Source organism: Sander lucioperca, chromosome 17, assembly GCF_008315115.2.
Source record: "Sander lucioperca isolate FBNREF2018 chromosome 17, SLUC_FBN_1.2, whole genome shotgun sequence".
Classification (NCBI taxonomy): Eukaryota; Metazoa; Chordata; class Actinopteri; order Perciformes; family Percidae; genus Sander; species Sander lucioperca.
In genome coordinates, this window is record NC_050189.1 from 10521624 (window position 1) to 10542249 (window position 20626).

The 20626-nt window shown below is 45.6% G+C and overlaps 1 protein-coding gene across 1 annotated transcript; it reads left to right on the top strand.

The window, feature by feature from the left end:
- The first annotated feature begins 1189 nt into the window (after positions 1-1189).
- On the top strand, positions 1190-19834 carry LOC116053173 (insulin receptor substrate 2-B). Its single transcript, XM_031304139.2, has 2 exons — positions 1190-5657; positions 18596-19834. The coding sequence occupies exons 1-2, from the start codon at positions 1562-1564 to the stop codon at positions 18598-18600; spliced, it is 4101 nt and encodes a 1366-aa protein (XP_031159999.1). The 5' UTR covers positions 1190-1561; the 3' UTR covers positions 18601-19834.
- Positions 19835-20626: the final 792 nt, after the last annotated feature.

Consider the following 20626-nt stretch of genomic DNA (forward strand, 5'->3'; position numbering starts at 1 on the left):
TGGTTTGGGCTTTAGACGTATAGAGGATGCAGGCCGTGTGAGGTCAGCCCAGCTGGCCTGACCCTCTCTGACACTGTGGCTGGACAGTAATCAAACTCACCAGCAGATTCTCGTATGACTGGAGCAGCAATGTGTTTTAGTAAACCTCAGGCCCCACAGGCAAGAAGTCCAATGTTTGGTGAGCTGTTAGTATCCTCAGCGTATGGGTGAAAGATCCAAGCTTTTATCTGCAGGTGGAAAAGAGAGAAAAGGGGATGAAAAACAGAAGAATATAGTGTCTACTGAATAGGTACTTTTTAAAATGTTCATTTTGTAACTACATTTCAAACAGAAACAGTGTTTTTTTTTCCTCCTGCATTTATTTGACAACTGTGGTAACTTGTTACTTTGCAGAATAAGGTTTTACATGCACAACATTGATATAAAATGGATGGGCAACAGATGGCTAGATGTGGCCTATGTGGAGTAAATTACATTCAAATACTTCCTGCAAGTTAACACACATTTTACTACTAATTTGTCTACACTTTTCAGATCCTTTCAAGTAACAACAACAACAATGTAGAAATACTCCATTTAAAAATGTTACCTGCTCATTGAAGTACAGTGAGCTTATAACTTTAAAAAGAATAACTAAAACGTATCTTTTCAAACTAGCTTTTACCTAGAAACCTTTTTTTAATTCTACTTTGTACTCCAAATCTCAGAGTTTATTATTACTATTAAGCTATTGTACGTTTTACTTCACTACATGTATGTATGACAACATTACAAATGCAAAGTATAAATCACATAACAAATTATGATATATTATTTGTAGTATTTTTACACTTTTTTTACTGAGAACATCTTCCACCATTGCCAAAATCTTGACCAAAGACCTGTGTCTGCTCACAGCGACAGGGGGAAGAATCCGGTGTCTCTTTGGCTTGTCTGCAGCTCTGGAAACAGCTTTCTACGTGTAAAGTTAATGGAAACCGCTAACGTCAGACTCCAGATCAGCCTTACAAAGTCACCGCCTTATTTTTAACTTCAATAAAACTCTGTGCGATGCAATTGGTCACGACTATTGACGCAAACACTAATATCATATATCGATTGGCTGGCAGGGCTGTCTTAGAATGTCAGTCAAACTGATAGACCAATCAGAGCCCGTGTCTGACTCTTTGTTCCTCCCGTTTGGTGTGTGACGCAGGGAATCATGTGTTGTTTGTGCTGTGGCCCGTAGAGATGTGTACAGGAGGAGAAGGGAACGGATTGCTAACCGAGCTAGCCGGATCCTCCCGATTATAGAAACACGGCTAAGCGTAGTCATGTTGCACACGGTGGGATTCATATCGTGAAAAAGCCCGCTTTGGAATACCTGCTTCGCTGCTAAGAAACGGCGAAGGGACTTGTTTTTTGACGGAATAACAAAGCCGGTCCGTGAGGATTGCAAAACTGAGCGAGTCAACGTTAGCTGGCCTAGCCGGACTCGGGAGCTCGTCTCCCAAAACAAGAATGGGGTCTAGGTCCACTCGGATTAGCTTGCTAGTAAAGTGACCTTTGATTGTATTCTCTGATGGCAAATTTCACGAATTACCAGGAAGGCAAGGCAGCGATGTTGATGGTGGAGACGCAGCAGAGGGACGTGGGGACGAAATCCGCGGCCGCCACCGCGAACGGAGACGGCTCGGTCGGGGAACCCCCTTCCCCGTTAATTAATATCGGCGGAGGAGGCAGCGGCAGCAGCGGCGGCTCTCGCCTCCATCAACATTTGCCGCCCTCCAACCTCCTCCACCACCACCCACCAAAGGATCAACAGCAGCACCATCACTACCAGCTGGCTCCGCAGCATCTTACCGGAGAAAATATCGCAGAGTCCCCGGGCAGGAAAGCCTCCTCCTCGTCTCTCAGCCAGGTACAAACCGCCGAGGACCCCGCCGCTTCTTCCGCTGCCAGCAGCAGCAGCCATGTATACGCGGCTGTGAACGTCGCTAATACCTCTGACGTTGTGGATGATATTCGAAAATGTGGCTACTTAAGAAAGCAAAAACACGGACACAAGCGTTTTTTTGTGCTTCGGGCTGCCAGCCACCTCGGGCCGAGCCGCCTGGAGTACTACGACAGCGAGAAGAAATTCAGGAACAGCCTGCGCTCTGCTGCTGCCGCGGCCGCCGCCAGCGGCGGGACGGTCGCCCCTTCTCCGCCGAAAAGGGTTATTTACCTCTACCAGTGCTTCACGGTAAACAAAAGGGCGGATTCCAAAAACAAACACCTCATTGCCCTTTACACTAAGGACGAGTACTTTGCCATTGTGGCTGAAAACGAGCAGGAGCAAGAGGACTGGTACGTAGCTGTCAGCGAGTTGATGAGTGAGGGCAAAAAAGGGCACGTGGACTCTGATGATTTAGATGATGGATATGGTACAGTCACCCCTGGTACTGTGTTTAAAGAGGTGTGGCAGGTGAACGTGAAACCTAAAGGACTGGGTCAAACTAAAAACCTCACAGGTGTTTACCGGCTTTGCCTCTCAACTAAAACCATTCACCTCGTAAAGTTGAACTCTGAAACCCCTTGTGTCAACCTTCAGCTGATGAATATCAGACGCTGTGGACATTCAGAAAGCTTCTTTTTCATTGAGGTGGGTCGCTCCTCCTCTATTGGGCCCGGGGAGATATGGATGCAGGTGGATGATTCCGTTGTGGCCCAAAACATGCACGAAACCATCTTGGAGACGATGAAAGCCCTGAAAGCGTTTGCCGAGTTTCGGCCCAGGAGTAAGAGCCAGTCATCGGGGTCCAACCCCATGCCGTTTATCACAACACGGCGCCACCTGGGCAACCTGCCGCCGAGCCAGACGGGACTGCAGAGGCGGTCAAGGACAGAGTCAGTCGTCGGCACGCCGCCGTCAAGTAAGAGCTCCGGGGCTAGTGGCTATCGCTTCCGCACCTCCAGTGAGGGCGAGGGGACAATGAACCGGCCGTTCCGCTCCGCCACAGGAAGTCTGGTTCACCTTAACTCCGCACGGGCCCATCACGGTCGTCAGGACGGGGCTGGCAGCAGCAGTGGGAGTGGCGTCGCCACAGGAAACGCTGGCACAAGCACAGGCAGCGGGCGCTACGTCAGAGCCATCCCAGGGTCGTCGTCCACCTACCATGCCCGCTCCGCCTCGCTGCCAGTCTCCCACTTCCCCTCCACCACCAGCCCAGTGAGCGTCTCCTCCAGCAGCGGCCACGGCTCCGTCTCCGACACGCTCACCCGCCCATCAAGCGCCTCGATATGCGGCTCCCCGTCTGACGGCGGCTTCAACTCTTCAGATGAGTATGGCTCCAGTCCCGGTGACTTCCGGTACTTCCGGGTGCGGAGCAACACGCCAGACTCACTGGGCAACACGCCCCCAATCAGAGAAGAGAACTGTTTGAATGACTACATGGCCATGGGCTGGAACCGGGAGGTCTTCGGCACCAGCGGGGGCTCTGGAAACAACAGCGGAGGGGACACGCCACGGGACGAGAGCGCGTCGACAACAGAGGACGACCGCTTTTCTTCATCATCATCGTCGCTGAGGAACAGGACGCACTCTTTCTCCAGACCCCCTGGTGGCGCAACTGGCGGCTCTGGAGTGGCAGTTTACCAGAAAATGACCCAGACCAATTTCTCGTTGGACGAGGGGTCGGATATTGTGTTACCTTTTGGCAGCGGGCTGCTCCGTGGTGGGCCGTCGTCCTCTTCTTCCTCGCTCCGCTCTGACTACAGCTCCTGCTCTGAGCACAGCCAACAGAGCCGTCCCTCCACGCTCTCCCAGACGGAGTCCGGCGGTGAGCGGCCTCCCCTTTCCTCCTCTTCCTCTGCCAAGGAAGACAGCGGCTACATGCCCATGATGTGTGGCGTGGCTGCGTCGCCGCATGACACTCCTCCCGACTACATGCCTATGCAACCCAGCTCGTACTCCCCTCAGTTTCACAGTCCAGCTTTAGGTTCCCGTTCCGCCCGCCACCACCAGCTCCAGCCCCAATCCTCCGCAGACTCCCACGGCTACATGATGATGCTCCCGGGGGGCGGCGGCAGCTCCCCGTCCCCAGGGCAGGCCTCCCCCAGCCCTCATAGCAACTCCGGCACAGCAGGGGCCAGCGGGAGCGACAGCATAGCAGAGAGACCTGAGAATGGTGAATATATGGACATGTCGTACTGCAGCAGTGCGGGTCGCAAGCTCTCCAATGAAGCGAGCAGTGGGTATTACACATCGGGCACCCCGGAGGGCCCCACAAAGTCTTACAGCCCTTATTTTTCCCTCCCTCGCTCCTACAAGGCTCCCACTCGAGAGAGGGATGAGAAAGAGTACGGGGAGTACGTTCCTATGAGCTCTCCTGCCAAGCCAGTCTACTCATCTGTTGCCACAGCGTCCGTGTCGACGCCAGAGAAGAGGGGCGGAGGAGGTAGTAGCACCTCCACCCCCTCTCACCCACCCCCGCCTTACGGAGCTCACCATACGACCGCAGCAGTGGCGGACCGACGCGCCGCGAGGCCCAACCGCCTCCCTTTAGGCAGAAGAAGTTTCCAAGGTCCACTGCGGGTTAATGAGCCCTCCGCAGCGTCTGCAGGCTCCTCGGTCCCCTCGACTGTCAGCTCATCTGAACGGCCCTCCAGTCCCGGGGAGTATATCAACATTGAGTTTGGGGATCACTACCCCCACCAACAACAGCCCCCCGCTTATCCTCTCTCTGCCCAAGACGAAGCGCCTTCCCTGGGATCCAGTGACTGCCGTCACTCCCCTCACCAGGACTATATGAGTGTGGAGGTGGCGGCAGAGCAGCAGGACAGCGCTGGATGTCTGGGTAAAAACCAGTCGCCCAGAGCCAGCCTTGTCGCCCCGTGGAACCCACCCAGCTACATCCGACCCCTGGCTAGCAATGCTGGGGCGCTGGCCTCTCCCGGAGTCCCCGCCGGTGGTCCCTGGAGGTCAATGGGGGACGACTACACAGACATGACGTTTAACCTCGGCAGAGGCGAGAGGACGCAAACAAGCCCCACGGCCATGCTGCAGCATCTCTGTGTGATAGAGGGCCATTACGGCCACGCTCCCTCCGCCTCCTCCTCATCCATTTCTCCACCGAGCCCGGGGAGGGCGCCGACGCAACAGCTGGAGCCCAAGGTGGTTCGGGCCGACCCCCAAGGCAGGCGGAGACACAGCTCAGAGACGTTCTCCTCCTCGAACTCAAGTCCCTCCGGAGGAGGACTTGCCCCCTCATCGTCAGCCGCACACCCCACGGCCCCCAACGGCTCCTACCTAACGGAGGGTCAGGCTTCCAGATGGGCCAGCTCGGCGTCTTTTGACAGTACGTGGGTGTCCATGGAGGGTCTCTGGGACTTGCCACCTCCCCACGCTCCAGTAAGATCCACGGAAATGGGCGCAGGCTCCGGGACGCCAGCGTCCTCCTCCTCGGGGGCTGGAGCTGGCAGAATGTGCCGGAACATGTCTGTGGGCTACCAGAACGGCCTGAACTACATCGCCTTGGAGCTGAGGGAGGACGGGAGTAATACGGGAGCCATGATGCCCGGAGCTGGTAGCAGCAACGGGAGCTCGGTGGCGGTGGGGACGGTGCCTCTGCCGGAGAACGGAGCCTACGCCAGTATAGACTTCACCAAATCTGATGGAGTCACCACGACAACCACGGGTGAGTAAACACAAGTGTGTGTGTTTGTGTGCCTGGATGGGGAAACTGCTGCTCACAGCCACATAGGGCTGCAAATAAGTTGTTTCCATTGTCGATCAATCTGCTGATTATTTTCTCGATTCATCGATTATTTGTTTGGTCTATGAAATGGCGAAAAATGGCCATGTCCAGTGTTTCCCAAAGCCCAAGATGGCATCCTCAAATGTCTCAAAGACATTCAGTTTACTGTCACAGAGGAGTGACGAAACTAGAAAATATTCACATTTAAGAAGCTGGAATCAGAGAATTTAAAAAAACAACCGCAAACTGATTATTCGATTATCAAAATAGCTGCCGATTAATTTAATAGTTGACAACTAATTGATTCATCAATTAATCTTTGCAGGTCTACAGCCAAATTATGTTTAATGTTGTCTGTCTGTCTTCTCTGCCAGCCATTGTTTGAACTTTAAAGGCTCTTTTCTAGCTTTCATAATCATATTTGGAAGGAAAAAATCTTTGACTGGTTTTCTGGAGTTTACACAGCAGCCAGCCAGTGTACTGTGGAAAAATATAGTTTTTTTGCTGTGTGTGCATGTGTGTGAGTATGAGCTTTTACACGTGAATAAAAGAAAGCAAGTGCTTAGGTTATTTTGGATTTCAACGAGGAAAAAAAATATCCCTTTGTGCTGCGTGCTATTATTAGTCACATTTTATCAATTTGCAGCTCCTTTAGTGAATCTATTTTGGATCAGGTCTCTGATCTTGACAGGGCTGTGTTCAGGCGCTTTGAGCAGCCAGACATTGTCTTTGAAGGCATCCGTCCAGGGAGCTGAAGTCTCGGCACCAACGTGCAGCACATCTGGAGGTCCGTGTGTGTGTTTGTTGTGTGTTGTGTGCGAGCAGACTGCTAGACAATTAGCTCGCTGAATGAACTGAGGTTTATCTGAGGTCAAATGTGGACTGAATCGCCCCAAAACAAAAAGGCCCTGACTTTCGGTCTTTGTAGCTGCTGGTGTCTCTCTGTGCCTGTCTGTGCACGTGCCGCTGTTTTCTTTGTGTCAGCGTGTGTGCAGAGTGTACTTAACGTGTGGGTGTAGACAGCCTTTTTGTCTGCTGCAACTCTGGAAGGCTGTCACTTGAGACACTTTTCTACATGTACCAAGGCACTCTTCTTCAAAATTATTTAAAAAGCCTTTATTTCCAGTAAAATAAAGGCTTTTTGAAGACGAGTGCCTTGGATTTTCCCTTTTTTTCTACACTTAATTGAATTCCCGACCCCAAAGAGCACCTTCAAACATCTGACTGAACTTGACTTTTTTTGTCTTTCCAAGACACTTTTCTACATCTTTGAAAACATATTCATTTCTACAAAACAGGGATGAGTGCAGTGCCAGCAGGAGCGGTTAGCATGATGGCAAAACACATGAAACTCCTCACAGTGCTGTAATTTAGTGGAGTGAAAATAAATCCGCTAAGTATCTCTCCCATTTTTAGTACCTGTTTGTCTTTCAAAGATCACTAATACTCAAATTTGTATTGTAATAAACTGAATAATGGTACATTTCTTTGAATTTGGACTTAGTTGTTCTGTAGCAAGCAGTGCGACACATTTGCTGCAGCTTTAAAGTCCAGACGTGTGTGTGTGTGTGTGTGTGTGTGTGTGTGTGTGTGTGTGTGTTAGTGCTGAGGTTAGGGCTACAATTAGCGTGGTAGACAGCGGGTACGGATCAAGAGAAAAGAGGATGTTTTTGCTCCGTTTCCAGTCTTTCGCTTCCTCTTTGATAGTCTCCTTTTCCATTTCACCCAGCTCTCTTTTATACTCTCTCCTCCCTGCCTTTCACTCGCTTCCCTCCCGAATTTGTCTGTCTGGCTTCGTGTGTGTGCATGAGTCAGGATTCTCTGCGAACACCGACTGACTCATCTGTATATCGTGCTGCTGAACGGAGATGAAAAAGCTTGTGTGTGTGTGGCAAACCTACAGTACTGAACGTTTGGAGATCAACTCACTCTCAAAGCGCTTAAGCACATCCCATTGTGTGTGTTTGTCCATCTGTCGGTGTGTACTTTTGTTTTCAGCCGCTGCCAGCAGGTTCATTAAGAGTGTGTGTGTTGGTTCATTCAGTTCAAGGTAACATTCATAAATGTTAATCCATGGCATGCCCACACACACCCTCAGTCTGTGTTAGAGTGTCTGCATCTAGGTTGGTTTATGCGCGCTGAGTCATGGCTATTAGGCCTTTGATGTGGCGCCGTAATTGCGGCGGCGGTGTGTCAAGGCATACAGCCGGGCCGGGAGTAAACGCATCATCATCACTCAGGAATGCACTTCCTCTCAGCTACGGTGTTGAACTGATATCAGCACACCTGGATCCTTGACCCAGAGGAGAGAGGGGGAGGGACAGACTCCCTTTCTGTCCAGCTGTCAAGGAAATGCTGTGTGAACTCGGGGAAAAAACGTTTCTATGAATTTTAGATAAAAAAAAAAAAAAAGAATTCAGCTGGAGTTAAAGGGATAAGCAGGCTGGAGACACCAGGGGTAGAAACAAATAATGGGAGCAGCAAACTTTAAAGAAAACTCAATTACCGTCACGTCAAGGTTAATGGTTAACTTTTGACCTCGGAAACGGTGGTTGAGCTTGCTTTGTTTTGTAAAGTCGGGTAGGGCTGCAGCCCACGATTGTTTTCGTTATTGATTAATCTGCCGATTGAAGACCGCAACATGGTGTCTTCAAATTCATTGTTTTATCCAAGTAACAGTCCAAAACTCAGTTGACTTTCATATATGTAGGGATGTAACGATGCACCGGGAATCGGTTAAAAATCCATAAAAATGTGTAAAGATTACAAGCAGTTGAGATACAAAAAAATAACCGTGATGCAATTTTTGTCTACTTTAGATTAGACTTCAGATGTCACATGGGGCCCTATCTTGCACCCGGCGCAGCGCAGCACAAAGCCCGACGCAAGTGTCTTTGCTAGTTTAAGACCAACGCAGTTGTCAATTTCCCGTCCAGCGCCCGCATCGTTTAAATAGCAAATGCACCTGCGCCCATCTTTGCGGCCATGGGCGTGCTGGTCTTACAGGGAGGTGTGTTCAGGTGCATTCTGGGCATGTTGCTATCTTGAGGCAGTGGGAAGTGATCGCACCATTGACCAACAAAGACCTGGTCTAAAGTCAATAACGCAGCATTTCATTGTTATTTTAACAGCAAATTAGTAAAATGTGCCTAGGCTTATGTTACGCCCAAAACACACCTATGAATTAATGAAGACACTAAGTACAACCCTTTAGAACCATGCGCCCGGTGCACGGACCCTTATACCCTTATACCCCCATCAAACTAGCAAAAGGGGATTTGGGCACGCCCTAAACGCACCTGCGCCAGGTACTTCACGCCGTGCCCTTAGATTGTTAAAATAGGGCCCTTTGTCTTCTTAGTTTATTTACAGATATTTAATTCTTTAGTTATTTTGATGCAATTTGATAAGAGGACACATCTGTTTCGCACAGTTTATATAAATATATTCTGTTTAAAAAAAATTATAATAAACATAAAATCATGATCCTGATGTTTAAGAAGCTGAACTAGAGAATATTTTGTATTTTTATCAATTATAAAAAAAATAGTTGCAGATACATTTTCTGTGCATTGATTCTAGGGCTGCACAATTAATTGAAATTCAATATGAAATCGCAATATGGACTAGTGCAATATCCAAATCGCAGGGGGGGGGGGGGGGTTCAATATTTGTTAATGGCAAAATATGTGTCAAACCATTCTGAATGAAGTATTGTGGTGCTGCAGAGATGTCCCGGCCTACACATCGTATCCTACAGACTAAAGAAAAACAATCTTTGGTACAGATCCTCACAAAAATCACACTATAATCATTTTAATTTCTTTCACTGTTAATAATTTTCAATGAAAATGAGACTAATGATACAAAAACGATCATTCCCTCCAATATCGTGAATCATATCGCAATCGCAATATCAGTCAAAATAATCGCAATTATATATAATATTTTATTTTATTTAGTGCTGTCAGTTAAACGCGTTAACGGCGTTAACGCAAACCCATTTTAACGGTGTCAATTTTTTTATCGCGAGATTAACATTCTTTTTGGCCTAGCAAACTTTGTAGTTTTTTTTCACATACTGTTGCAACAACTAGTAACATTAGAAAAACTACAACACCACACCGGATCTAGCTAGACCGGGAACAAAACAACAGGCACGCTGCACACACTTGTTTGGGCTTGCGAGCCGGCCAAAGAGTAGTAGGCTAACGTTACGTTTTGAGTGGATGGCGAGCGTGAGACGCCGAAATGGACGCCAATAAGATTCTGAACGGAAAGTTTACTTTTAAAAAGTTGTCGACGGGGACAGTAGTTTCACGAATGCACAGCCTGTATGACACAGAGAAAGCAGTCCAACGGGAACTGCTGCTGAGTGGAAACGCTGTCTCATTAACCGGTGATCACTGGACATCAGTGAGTAATCAACATTATTTAGAAGTTACTGCACACTGTATTGACTATGTAGCATACGGTTTTAGGACTGTGTTTGTATCGGTTTTTTTTGACAGTTTTTGTCATTTGGGACGTTCCCCCCGTTTTCTGTCCAGGAGAATTGTTACGTTCCTTATTAGAAAAACGTAAAGGTTACAAATGTCCTGCTGTGGCAACCGGTTTTTGGACCATTTTGTTTGTACTGTATAAGCAAAGTGTTAGTGTTACATCTCAGTTAGGTTAGGTACTTGGAGGAATTGTGCAGTAATGACAGATTCACACATTTTTCTTTTGTTTACAGTAAATAAATAATAATTACTAGGGCTGTCAAAATAACGCGTTAATTCCGATTAATTAATCTGAGAAAAAATAACGCGTTAAAAAAAAATAACGCAGATTAATCCATTCCAGCCATTCTAGCCACCATTTGACTGTAAAATGAAGGAGGGAGACAAGAATGTGCTGCCTGGATCATTAATTGGAACATTTACTTGTAAAAATCTTCTTCCTGCCAACCCTGGCTACCGAAATCTGGTGCCACTGATATGTCTGCTCTTCTCTCTGATGCTCTGAAGACGATACAGGCAACACAAACACCGCTGCATGTGACGCTAGTTAAGACTATACTCAACAGCAGCCAACGTTAGCCTACCGCTACCTAGTTAACACTATACTCAACAGCAGCCAACGTTAGCCTACCGCTACCTAGTTAACACTATACTCAGCAGCAGCTAACATTAGCCTACCGCTAGCTAGTAGCTGGATTAAACACGGTTAAAATGCTGACAGCTAACGCTAAACGGTGTAAAGTTTGACTGTGTTTTATCCGGCGGAAAAACAACAGACGTTCAACACAGCGTTCAATGAAACTGGTAATTTACAGCCTTGTGGTGCATTTGAAGTTATTGTAAATGTCCTTTTCCCACCTGGTGGTTGTTTTTGTCGTTCAACAGCAATTTACTAGTGAAATAAGTTATTGTTATTGTTTTCCTTTATATTTAATCATTTAATTTTGACCATATGACCTTAGCAATAAACAAGCCGTTCTTTAATGTCACCAACTGTTGTTTAGTACCCTTTTTTTTTTCTTTTCTTTACTTTCTTAAAAAGTATCAGTTCAGGCACCATTAATTATGTATGCGATTAATTTTGATTAATTAATTACAGAGTATGTAATTAATTAGATTATTTCTTTTAATCGATTGACAGCCCTAATAATTACAAATCTTAAAGTCAAGTTCATAAAGTAACTTTCTTTGCATTCATTTGATTCCCAATTAAGATACACTGGTAAGAATGGCTTTCCATTGTTAATATGTACTTAAAAACAGTTCTGAAATGCAAAATAATAATTTTATTCATGTGATAAAAATCGCGATTAAAAAATTAATCGTTTGATTCATCGCCTAATCGTTTCAGCTCTGAATGTTTGTGTTATTAGCAGTGTTTATAAGCTTCATGTGTACATTTTCTCCGTTGATTAGTTTCAACTTGGGATGTCTGCGTTTTGGTGTACGTTGTAACTAGGGCTGAAACGATTCCTCGAATAATTAATTACAAAAAATCCTCGAAGCAAAATTCTTTGCCTTGAAGCTTCGTTAAATCAATGTAATTAAGGTTGTACGTCTCACTGTGTTTCCGCATGGAGGATAATTACTAGCGCACAACAGGTTGACGCTTCTGTGGACACAAGACTGACGGCCCAGATTACAAATGAAGGAACGAAAATAGCGAGGGTCTAAGAGAAGAGACAGGCGAGAGAAAACGACAGAAAGTTTGGGATCATTTTAAGCTGCAAACATGCTGCTACATCATCTCTGTAGAAAACATCCAGTCTACTCATCCATTCCACGGGGCGAACCCGACACCAGGTAGCTAACTAACGTCTGCTGCTCTCGTCCACCGCGCTGTTTTACACAACTAGCCTACAGCATGCTGCTCTGCAAATAGCCATGTTTTACAAACAAGCTAAAACGAGAGCTGACGGTTTGTAGTCCAACTGTTTATTAGTTTGCTACTAATCTTTAGAAACTTAGCTGCTGCCGGAGACCAAACGGCTCCTCCCCCCAGCATGGCCACTTAATATGCACGTGAATGACGTCATCATGCCGGTGATGTCTGCATTCTTTATTATTTCTCCTTACTCAGTATTAGCCTTCTTAAAATGTGTCCCCCAGAACAGTGTAGTTGAATAGACCTGCTGTAAGCTTTGTACAGTCACATTTACCCTCTGGTTAGTGAACAGCTCTTTTGCATATCCAGTGCAAAGAGCCAGAGGCAGGAAGGGGAAGGGGGTGAAAAATATTAACATTTGGGCCACCAAAAATTTACTTTTTTTTTTTAAGGGTCTTGGAATTTGGCAATAAAAAATGTTGCTTTTTCTAGTAAACGGCAATAATAAATATTTACTATTGCTGTTTACTGTTTTATCGATTAATCGATGGAATAATCAGTAGAATACTCGATTACTAAAATAATCGATAGCTGCAGCCCTACTTGTAACGTTTCACGCGTCACAACAAGTTTGGTCGGTGTTGTACAGCTGTAATACATGAAAGGGGAACACATGAGGATGATGGGAAAGAACATCAGGTGGATATGATATGACAAAAGGTTAAAGTCCAGTCCCGAGGGGACGTCTTATTTTTTTTTTTTTAGATGTGACAGCGGTGGGAACCTGCCCTTTGCTCCCTCTCCTTCCCCCGACAGTGGATATGAGGCGGTAAAGGGTCAGTCGGAGCGCGAGCGAGGGAAGGGGAAGCGAGATGTGAGAGAAGATGGTACAAGGCTGCCCTTTCCTCTCTCGTTCCCACCTCCGCCGTCTATATTTACAAGTCTATTTCCAGACTGACGTGAATTTATGGGCCGGTCCGAGGCATGCCCGTAACAGGACCCCCCCCCACCCCCCCTACCCCCCCTTTTTGATCTGTGTGTTGCATGCAGAGGTCTCTCTCCTAAATAGCCTGATACATGTGCCCACAGATGTTAGAATTATTAACCATCACGCATGCACACAAAGCAATTTAGCCATTCGGACTGACGCAGGGAAGTTGTTTACGCTCTCTAAAAGCCCCCCTTGGAGGTTGAAGTTTTGCCTGTGTTGCCCGTTTTTAGTATCCATTCAGCGAATAAATAATCTTAAAATAACTTGGAATGTTTGATGAGCACCTTAATCCAAAGCTCTGATATGCTAAATGTGCTTTTAGCATGGGTGGCCCGCTCTGAGAAGCTTGGGAATCTCTGAACCTGGCAGTGTTGGTGTCCATTGAGCTAAACAGGGAATTGAACCCCTAACCCTGGACTCTTTGGCACCAGCAGGGTTCCCATGGGTCAATGAATTCCTGGAGTATTACTGAATTTAAGAATTTATTTAATTTGAGTTTCCCAGAGGTTTACATTTCAATTTAGAGGTGGTCTGTGTGATCAGTTCACCGCTTTTATAACTTAAGTCTATCATTTCCAAAGTCATTTCCACATAGTTTTCTTGTTTCAGCTTCTAAATTGTGAAGATTTTGCTGCTTCTGTTCATCTTATGTGATAACAAATGTAATGGATTTGGGTTTTAGACTCGTAGTCAGGCCTTCGGAAAGTCTTGATTGTGAGAGAGCGACACTGATATTGAAATGAATTAGAAAAAGTTATTTGCAGCCCCACTTTGCAGCAATTTTACACGCATTTAGATAATTGTTTTATGAGCTCTTATTCTCTTCTACAGAAAGGTCAAACCTGCTTCATCTTTCAGAGTATTTAAAACTATTATTATTATTATTATTATTATTATTATTATTATTATTATTAAAGTAGAGCATTGAAGTTGTTCAAGTCGTGCAAATTAAACAAAGTCACCGGCAGTGATAGAGCTTCACGAGACCAAAGAGTGGAGCGTCTTAACATCCTGCAGTGCATACTCAAAGGGAAATGTTGTGTCTCATCAACGCTGTCAGCTATGTGGAGTTTTTAGTTACTCCTCAAGTGTAGATTTCACAGGTCGTCCTGAGCATTACTCAGTCACTGAAGGTTCCAGCTTCTCTCAAACATGCAGTAACTTCAGTTTCTTCTTTATGTTATGTTCTTCTTCCTTCATGTTTCCTCCAGCTCTCTTTTTTATGCCTCCCCCCCCTCCCTGACACACGGTAATGATAAAGCAGGATTTTACTAGAGTATCCCTCGGCTTACTGGAATGTGACGTTGGGTAACTTTATTAGAAAAGTCAGAATGTTTCCTGAACATATATTTGAAAACGGCACCGTTTGTTCATCTTTTTTGGTGACCCTTTGACATGCACAGTTTGAGCAAACTAGAATACAACGCAAATGTTTGCACGCTGCAGGAAATTAGAAGTTTTAGCAGAAATCCTAGGTGTTTTCCTGCTCCATTGCCGACCTAAAAGGGATAGTTTGGGATCTTTTGAAGTGCAGTTGTCTGAGCTACTCCTCCATAGTGCGTTAGCTACGGTAGATGGAGGTCGGCACGCGCCCAGTTTGGAGAAGCAGGCAGGAGTACCGACACGGAAGCTAAGCTAATGTCCTGCTGTGGACGGGGGCAGCGGCTGAACATATTTTAGACACCTAAAAAAATGATATATATAATAATATTTTCAGCACTTTACCTCGCTGTCAGACAGCCCTTTAGGACGGGGAACTGAAGCCGTTATCTCTGCTCTCTTCAACACTCTCCTTTAACAGAACATGGAGTTGCTGCTCTACCGCTGCCTCGATCGGTTGGTTAGTTAGTTAGTTAGTCTTTTTGTGTGACTTGTGTTTTTACTAACTAACAAACTCTCCGATCGAGGCAGCAGTAAACCAGCAACTTCTGTGTTACTGTATTATTTATTGTTATGGAGGTGAATGGGTCACATGTATTTCTCCAATCCTATCTGAAATAGTCAAAGGGTGAAAAGTCAAACAATCTATTGCTCTAGAAAACTTCAATCCAATGTGAATCTGTGACGTGATAAAGCTAAAAACACTGTGTGTGAGATTCAGATCTGGAGGGACGATTTAGACCGATCAGTTTCGAGTCTGCTTTGCGTTCCTCGATCTGTAAAAGGCCCCAGCTGTCACGGCAGCCTGTGTCAGGTCAACGCGTTACGCTCGCTGCTCACTCCCATGATGCCTTTCATCTGTTGTCCCAGCTGGGTGAATGGGGTTTAAGGACGGACAGACAGACGGTCACGGCTCTGAACACCTGCCTGTGTTGCAACGACATGACAAGCAGTTAGCTAATGCAGGTGTTTGGAGAACAGTGTTTTTATAACCCGGTTTTGTGGCGTGTGTGTTTGACGGCGGTCAGTTCAAGCGGTCTCGTGTCCTTAGAGTTTGTTTTGATCAAAGTTCACGGCTGGACTGCAGACAAACTCAAGAGACCCCGGACTGCTCTCTCTCTCTCTCTTTTTGTCTCTCTCTCTCTCTCTCTCTCTCTCTCTCTCTCTCTCTCTCTTTTTGTCTCTCTCTCTCTCTCTCTCTCTCTCTCTCTCTCTCTCTCTCTTTTTGTCTCTCTCTCTCTCTCTCTCTCTCTCTCTCTCTCTCTCTCTCTCTTTTTGTCTCTCTCTCTCTCTCTCTCTCTCTCTCTCTCTCTCTCTCTCTCTTTTTGTCTCTCTCTCTCTCTCTCTCTCTCTCTCTCTCTCTCTCTCTCTCTCTTTTTGTCTCTCTCTCTCTCTCTCTCTCTCTCTCTCTTTTTGTCTGTCTCTCTCTCTCTTTCTGTCTCTCTCTCTCTCTCTTTTTGTCTGTCTCTCTCTCTCTTTCTGTCTCTCTCTCTGTCTCTCTCTCTCTCTTTTTGTTTCTCTCTCTCTCTTTGTTTCTCTCTCTTTGTTTCTCTCTCTTTTTGTCTCTCTCTCTCTCTTGTCTCTCTCTCTCTCTCTCTCTCTTTTTGTCTGTCTCTCTCTCTCTTTTTGTCTGTCTCTCTCTCTCTCTCTCTCTCTCTCTCTTTTTGTCTGTCTCTCTCTCTCTCTCTTTTTGTCTCTCTCTCTCTCTCTCTCTCTCTCTCTCTCTCTCTCTCTCTCTCTCATTGTTAAATACAAATACAGTGCATTTCCTGTCGATGCCTCCGAGTGATTCAACCCCCCAATATCGAATCTTGTCGTTCTTTCCAAAGTGCGTCTCGAACTCTTGGTATTTGAGTTGTATTTTGGCGAAGAACGTCATCTTTTATACAGGCTGTGGTGTGTCAGTGTAGCAGGAAGAGGTTCCTCTTGTTGTCAGATCTTTTGGGTTGCCAGGTTTGTCTGGGTCCCCCCAGTCGTGGTCACTTTGCTTTGGCTATAGTTTGGTTGGTGTTTAGGCTGTGCTGAGGCTGTGTACCGTTACTCATCCTCCTCTGTGTACTGTGTGCGCCTGTCTTTCTATCAGTCCGTCCGTTCATCCCTCCATCCATCCCCATGGCTAACAAACAGAGGAGCAGCATTCCAGCAGTGCCCCCTGTCAAAGCATCTGTATTGTGGCGTGCTGCTCACATTGTTGTGGCGGACAAAGCCTCGCTCTCAGTGGAATAACCCAGCTGGACGGCGGCCATGGCCAGGGTCATTTGGGGCCGCTCGGCCGCACCAAAACAGCCAACCTGACAGCCCGGGCCCGGCCATGATAGCAGGGCAGGAAACAAACTTTATGTGTGTGTCTGCTGGCAACAGGCTGAATCCAAAGTTCACCGGCCACGCTCACTAATTTACCAGGCAAACAGATTTGTTTTTATACAGCCAGTAGTCTGAGCCAAGCCGCCGGCTCGCTCAGAGACGTCTTACATCTGTGCTGCTTCTTTGAAAAGCTTTCTGACAGTGAACCAACCTCGATAAAGACAAAATCCTCTCGATTTTACTGGGCTTATAAAACGCTAGGCCTCTTTTAATAACACAGCTGTGTTCAAGTACCTCCTAAGAAATCAGTTTTTGTGTACATTTGTGCAGTCAAATTCATTCACCAGCGCGGTTGCTGGTTATTTCCAGCCCAGACACAGCTGTCAGGTCAGAAGAACTCGCATCTTCAAAATGTCAACGTGTTCTTTTTCTTCTAGTGTTGACACTGAGCTTTGAAAAAGTTTTCACAAAATCCTTTTTTTTTTTTTTTTTTTACTCCTCTGCAGTGTTGTTTGGAAGACTGAGTCCAAAGCCAGACAGATTCCAGTCAAAATTAGTCAGCACCACTTGGCTTCAAAAATGTCCAAAAACAACTAATACTGTCAGAAACCACTGTCAGTGAACCGGACACATTCCTGTGTGTGTGTGTGTGTGTGTGTGTGTGTGTGTGTGTCAGGCAAATAGAAAACAACCACAGCAGCTTTCACTTTTCTGTACACTTGTTACGGCTCCAATTTAAGATTATTGTCATTATCGATTAATCCAACAGTGAAGAGGCTTTTCACAATGTCCTCAAGCCCAAGATGACTTCTTAAACCACCTTCTTTTTTTGTTTTTTTTGTCTGACCTAAAGTCCCAAACCAAAAGATGCTCACTTTACTTTCAGGATAAAGGAAAGCAGCAAATTGCCACCGTTTAGAAGCTTAAGCATTTTTTTTTGCTTGATTACTTTTACATTAATTTGTTTGTGTGACAGTTATGTCATTCAAGCTCTACCTATATAACCAGTTACCCTTGATTTAAAAACAAGTAGAGCTTACGTAGCGTGAATAATTGAGTGAATCCTTCCCGGTGAAACACACACGTTACACTGTTTAGCCGTCAGAATTTTAACCGTGTTTAAACCGGCTTAGACCGTTAGGATTGGGCATCGAGAACCGATTCCTACTTGGAATCGTTTCAAAAATTACGATTCCAGTAGAATCGTTTCTTTATTGGAATCGTTTAAAATTTAACATGCGCAAGTTTAGTTTTCCGTAGCGGCCAGGCGCTCGTGTTGAAGCCGTTAAGCACAGTAAGCGGTGCTCTAGTGTGGCGTCATTTTACGTTGAAAAAAGCCCCGAAAAACTGCAAACCACCATTGAATCAAACTAAAATGTTCCTTATTTGTGAAATAAGCATGTGACCCGTTTCAACTCCACCTCTCAAAGAGAGAATCGATAAGAACCGGAATCGGAAGGAAGAATCGGAATTGGAATCAGACTTGTTAAAATCAAAACGGTGCCCAACCCTACTAACGGCAGGCTAACGTTACCTGCTACATGTTAACTAGCGTCACGCCCTGGGCTGTTTAAAAATTGCATCGCAGATCTTTTTTTTTTGTTTATCTCGGTTGTAATCTTTATCCATTTAAATTGATTTGTAGCCGATTCACGATGCATCGTTACATCCCTGCAAACAATAGCTACTCATTAAAGTGTTGCCAATGTGCCGGAGCTGATACTTGTTTTTTACGTGCCGTTTTTTTTTTAATATAAAACGTTTAATATCAGTCATTACATTGTCATTAAATAAGTATCCGACCCGATGTTTGTTGTGCGTTTAAAGGCTTTTCCAGATGGATTGCTCACCTGTCTGTCTTCCTTTCCTTTCTCAGACTGAGCGACTGGGCGATAGAGGTTCCCCACCTTCCTCCTCCTCATCTCTCTGCTCGGGGCACTCGACTCTGCCTGGGACCTTTGGCCTCCCCCACCCGCCCCGCCAGTGACCTCTGACCTCTTCACCCAGACTGAGGAGCCGCTCCCTTCTGGATGCAGAAAACGACATCAACATCACAACAGATGACAAAAAAACGCTTGCAGTTTTATAAGTGTATTTTATCTTTTATTTTTTTGTGTTTTATATGCATATCTTGTCCTGTTATATTTTTTTTTTATCATTTCCCCCCCTCACACACAATCGATGCTGCCAGTGTGCGCAGCTTTTTTCAACAGAAACGGTCAGTGAACTTTAGTTGAGGGGGGCGCCAACAGAACCGTAGATAAGTCTCATTATCAGATGGTTCTGCTTCTCCATACGGTATTAAAAAGGGAGGCTGGAATACTTAGCAAAGGCATTACGGTACAAACTTGGAAACTTATGTTTAAATTTAAAATATTTTTATCTTTTTATAATTTTTTTTACCCCATGCATAATCTTTCCTCAATACGGTACCGTACAGTTATTACATTGTGGGCAAAGTTGTAGTAGAGAATGTATATTTTTTTGTTTATGGATTACCCCCCGAAAAGGGATAGTTTGGATGTTTTGAAGTGGGGTTGTATCAGCCTAAAAAAAAAGGACCACCTTCAAAAATCAATATCAGTTTAAGTGGACGCTATATTTACAATATTTTCAGCGCTTTACCTTGCTGTCAGACAGCCCTTTACGACGGGGAACTGAAGCCGTTATTATCCATCTTTCCTCACTTCAAAGCCACCAGACTCCTTTGATAAAAACAGCAATTTTACCTCGCAGAGTTGCTGGCCTGCTGCTGCCTCGTTGGGTTACTTTGGGTTTTTTGTGTGACTTTGGTGTTTTAAAGTGTAAAACGGAATCACCAAAGTCTGATATAACAGCTTCAGTTCCCCGTCGTAAAGGGCTGTCGGGCGGCAAAGTAAATTGGTCTACCGTCTACTGTAGGTAACACACTGACTGTGGAGAAGTAGCTCGCTTCAAAACATCGGAACTCTCTTTTAGTGGTACAAACTCGTGGCTGGATCCATTTAAACCTCTGAGGCGACAAGTGGCATTACACAAGTACTGTGCTTGTTCCCTCTGGATTATTACTTTGCGTGGCATTCACACCACAGCGACGCAATCGCATCCATTGCCTCAGCAGGCCAATTAAAAAAAACACAACAGAGCTACGGTACTGCGTCGGTATGGGTTCATCCCAGTGGGAAACCTTAATAGCATTACTTTCCGCATTTTCTGTAGCACATTTTATTATTTATTCGTTGCAATAGGTACAAATATTCCGGTACATTTCTTTGTTTGCTCTCGTGGCAGCGATGATACTCAGCAGGGCGGGGAAAGCACGCCGGCCACCAATCAAATGCTGCAAAGTTTGTCTGAAATGTCAAACTATTCCTTTTAAAAAAAAAAATAAATAAATAAATAAAACACATAAGGAAGTAGTTTGTAGGGGTTTAGGAAACTCTGCTGCTGTGGTCAGTGGATGGAAAAAGTTGTTTTATCGCCCTGCTGCTCGGTCAAAGCAAACCAAAGCAGGTTTTCAAGTCAGTTTTACCTCATACGGTCCGTAGCACAGTTCAAGTTACACACACACACACACACACACACACACACACACAGAGAGAGAGAGCTGTGAAAGGGTAAAGCACAAAGTACAGGCGTTGGCACTGGGATGCACAACACACACACACACCTGTACGCCATGAAGACACATGTCACTGCATCTCCCATGTCTGCTCTCATATCAAATAGTCGTCATACAACCGTATTTAGGCGGAATCATGTGGCCCCCGTTTTAGCACTCTGGCAGCAGCTCTTATATATATATATATACACATACATACATACATACATAGACACACACGCGCATGATGAAGTGTTTGTCACTGTCTCTGTGTGACGTAAAGGGGTTTCCAGTCACCTGAGCTCCAGCCCCAGGTGCAGCATGCTG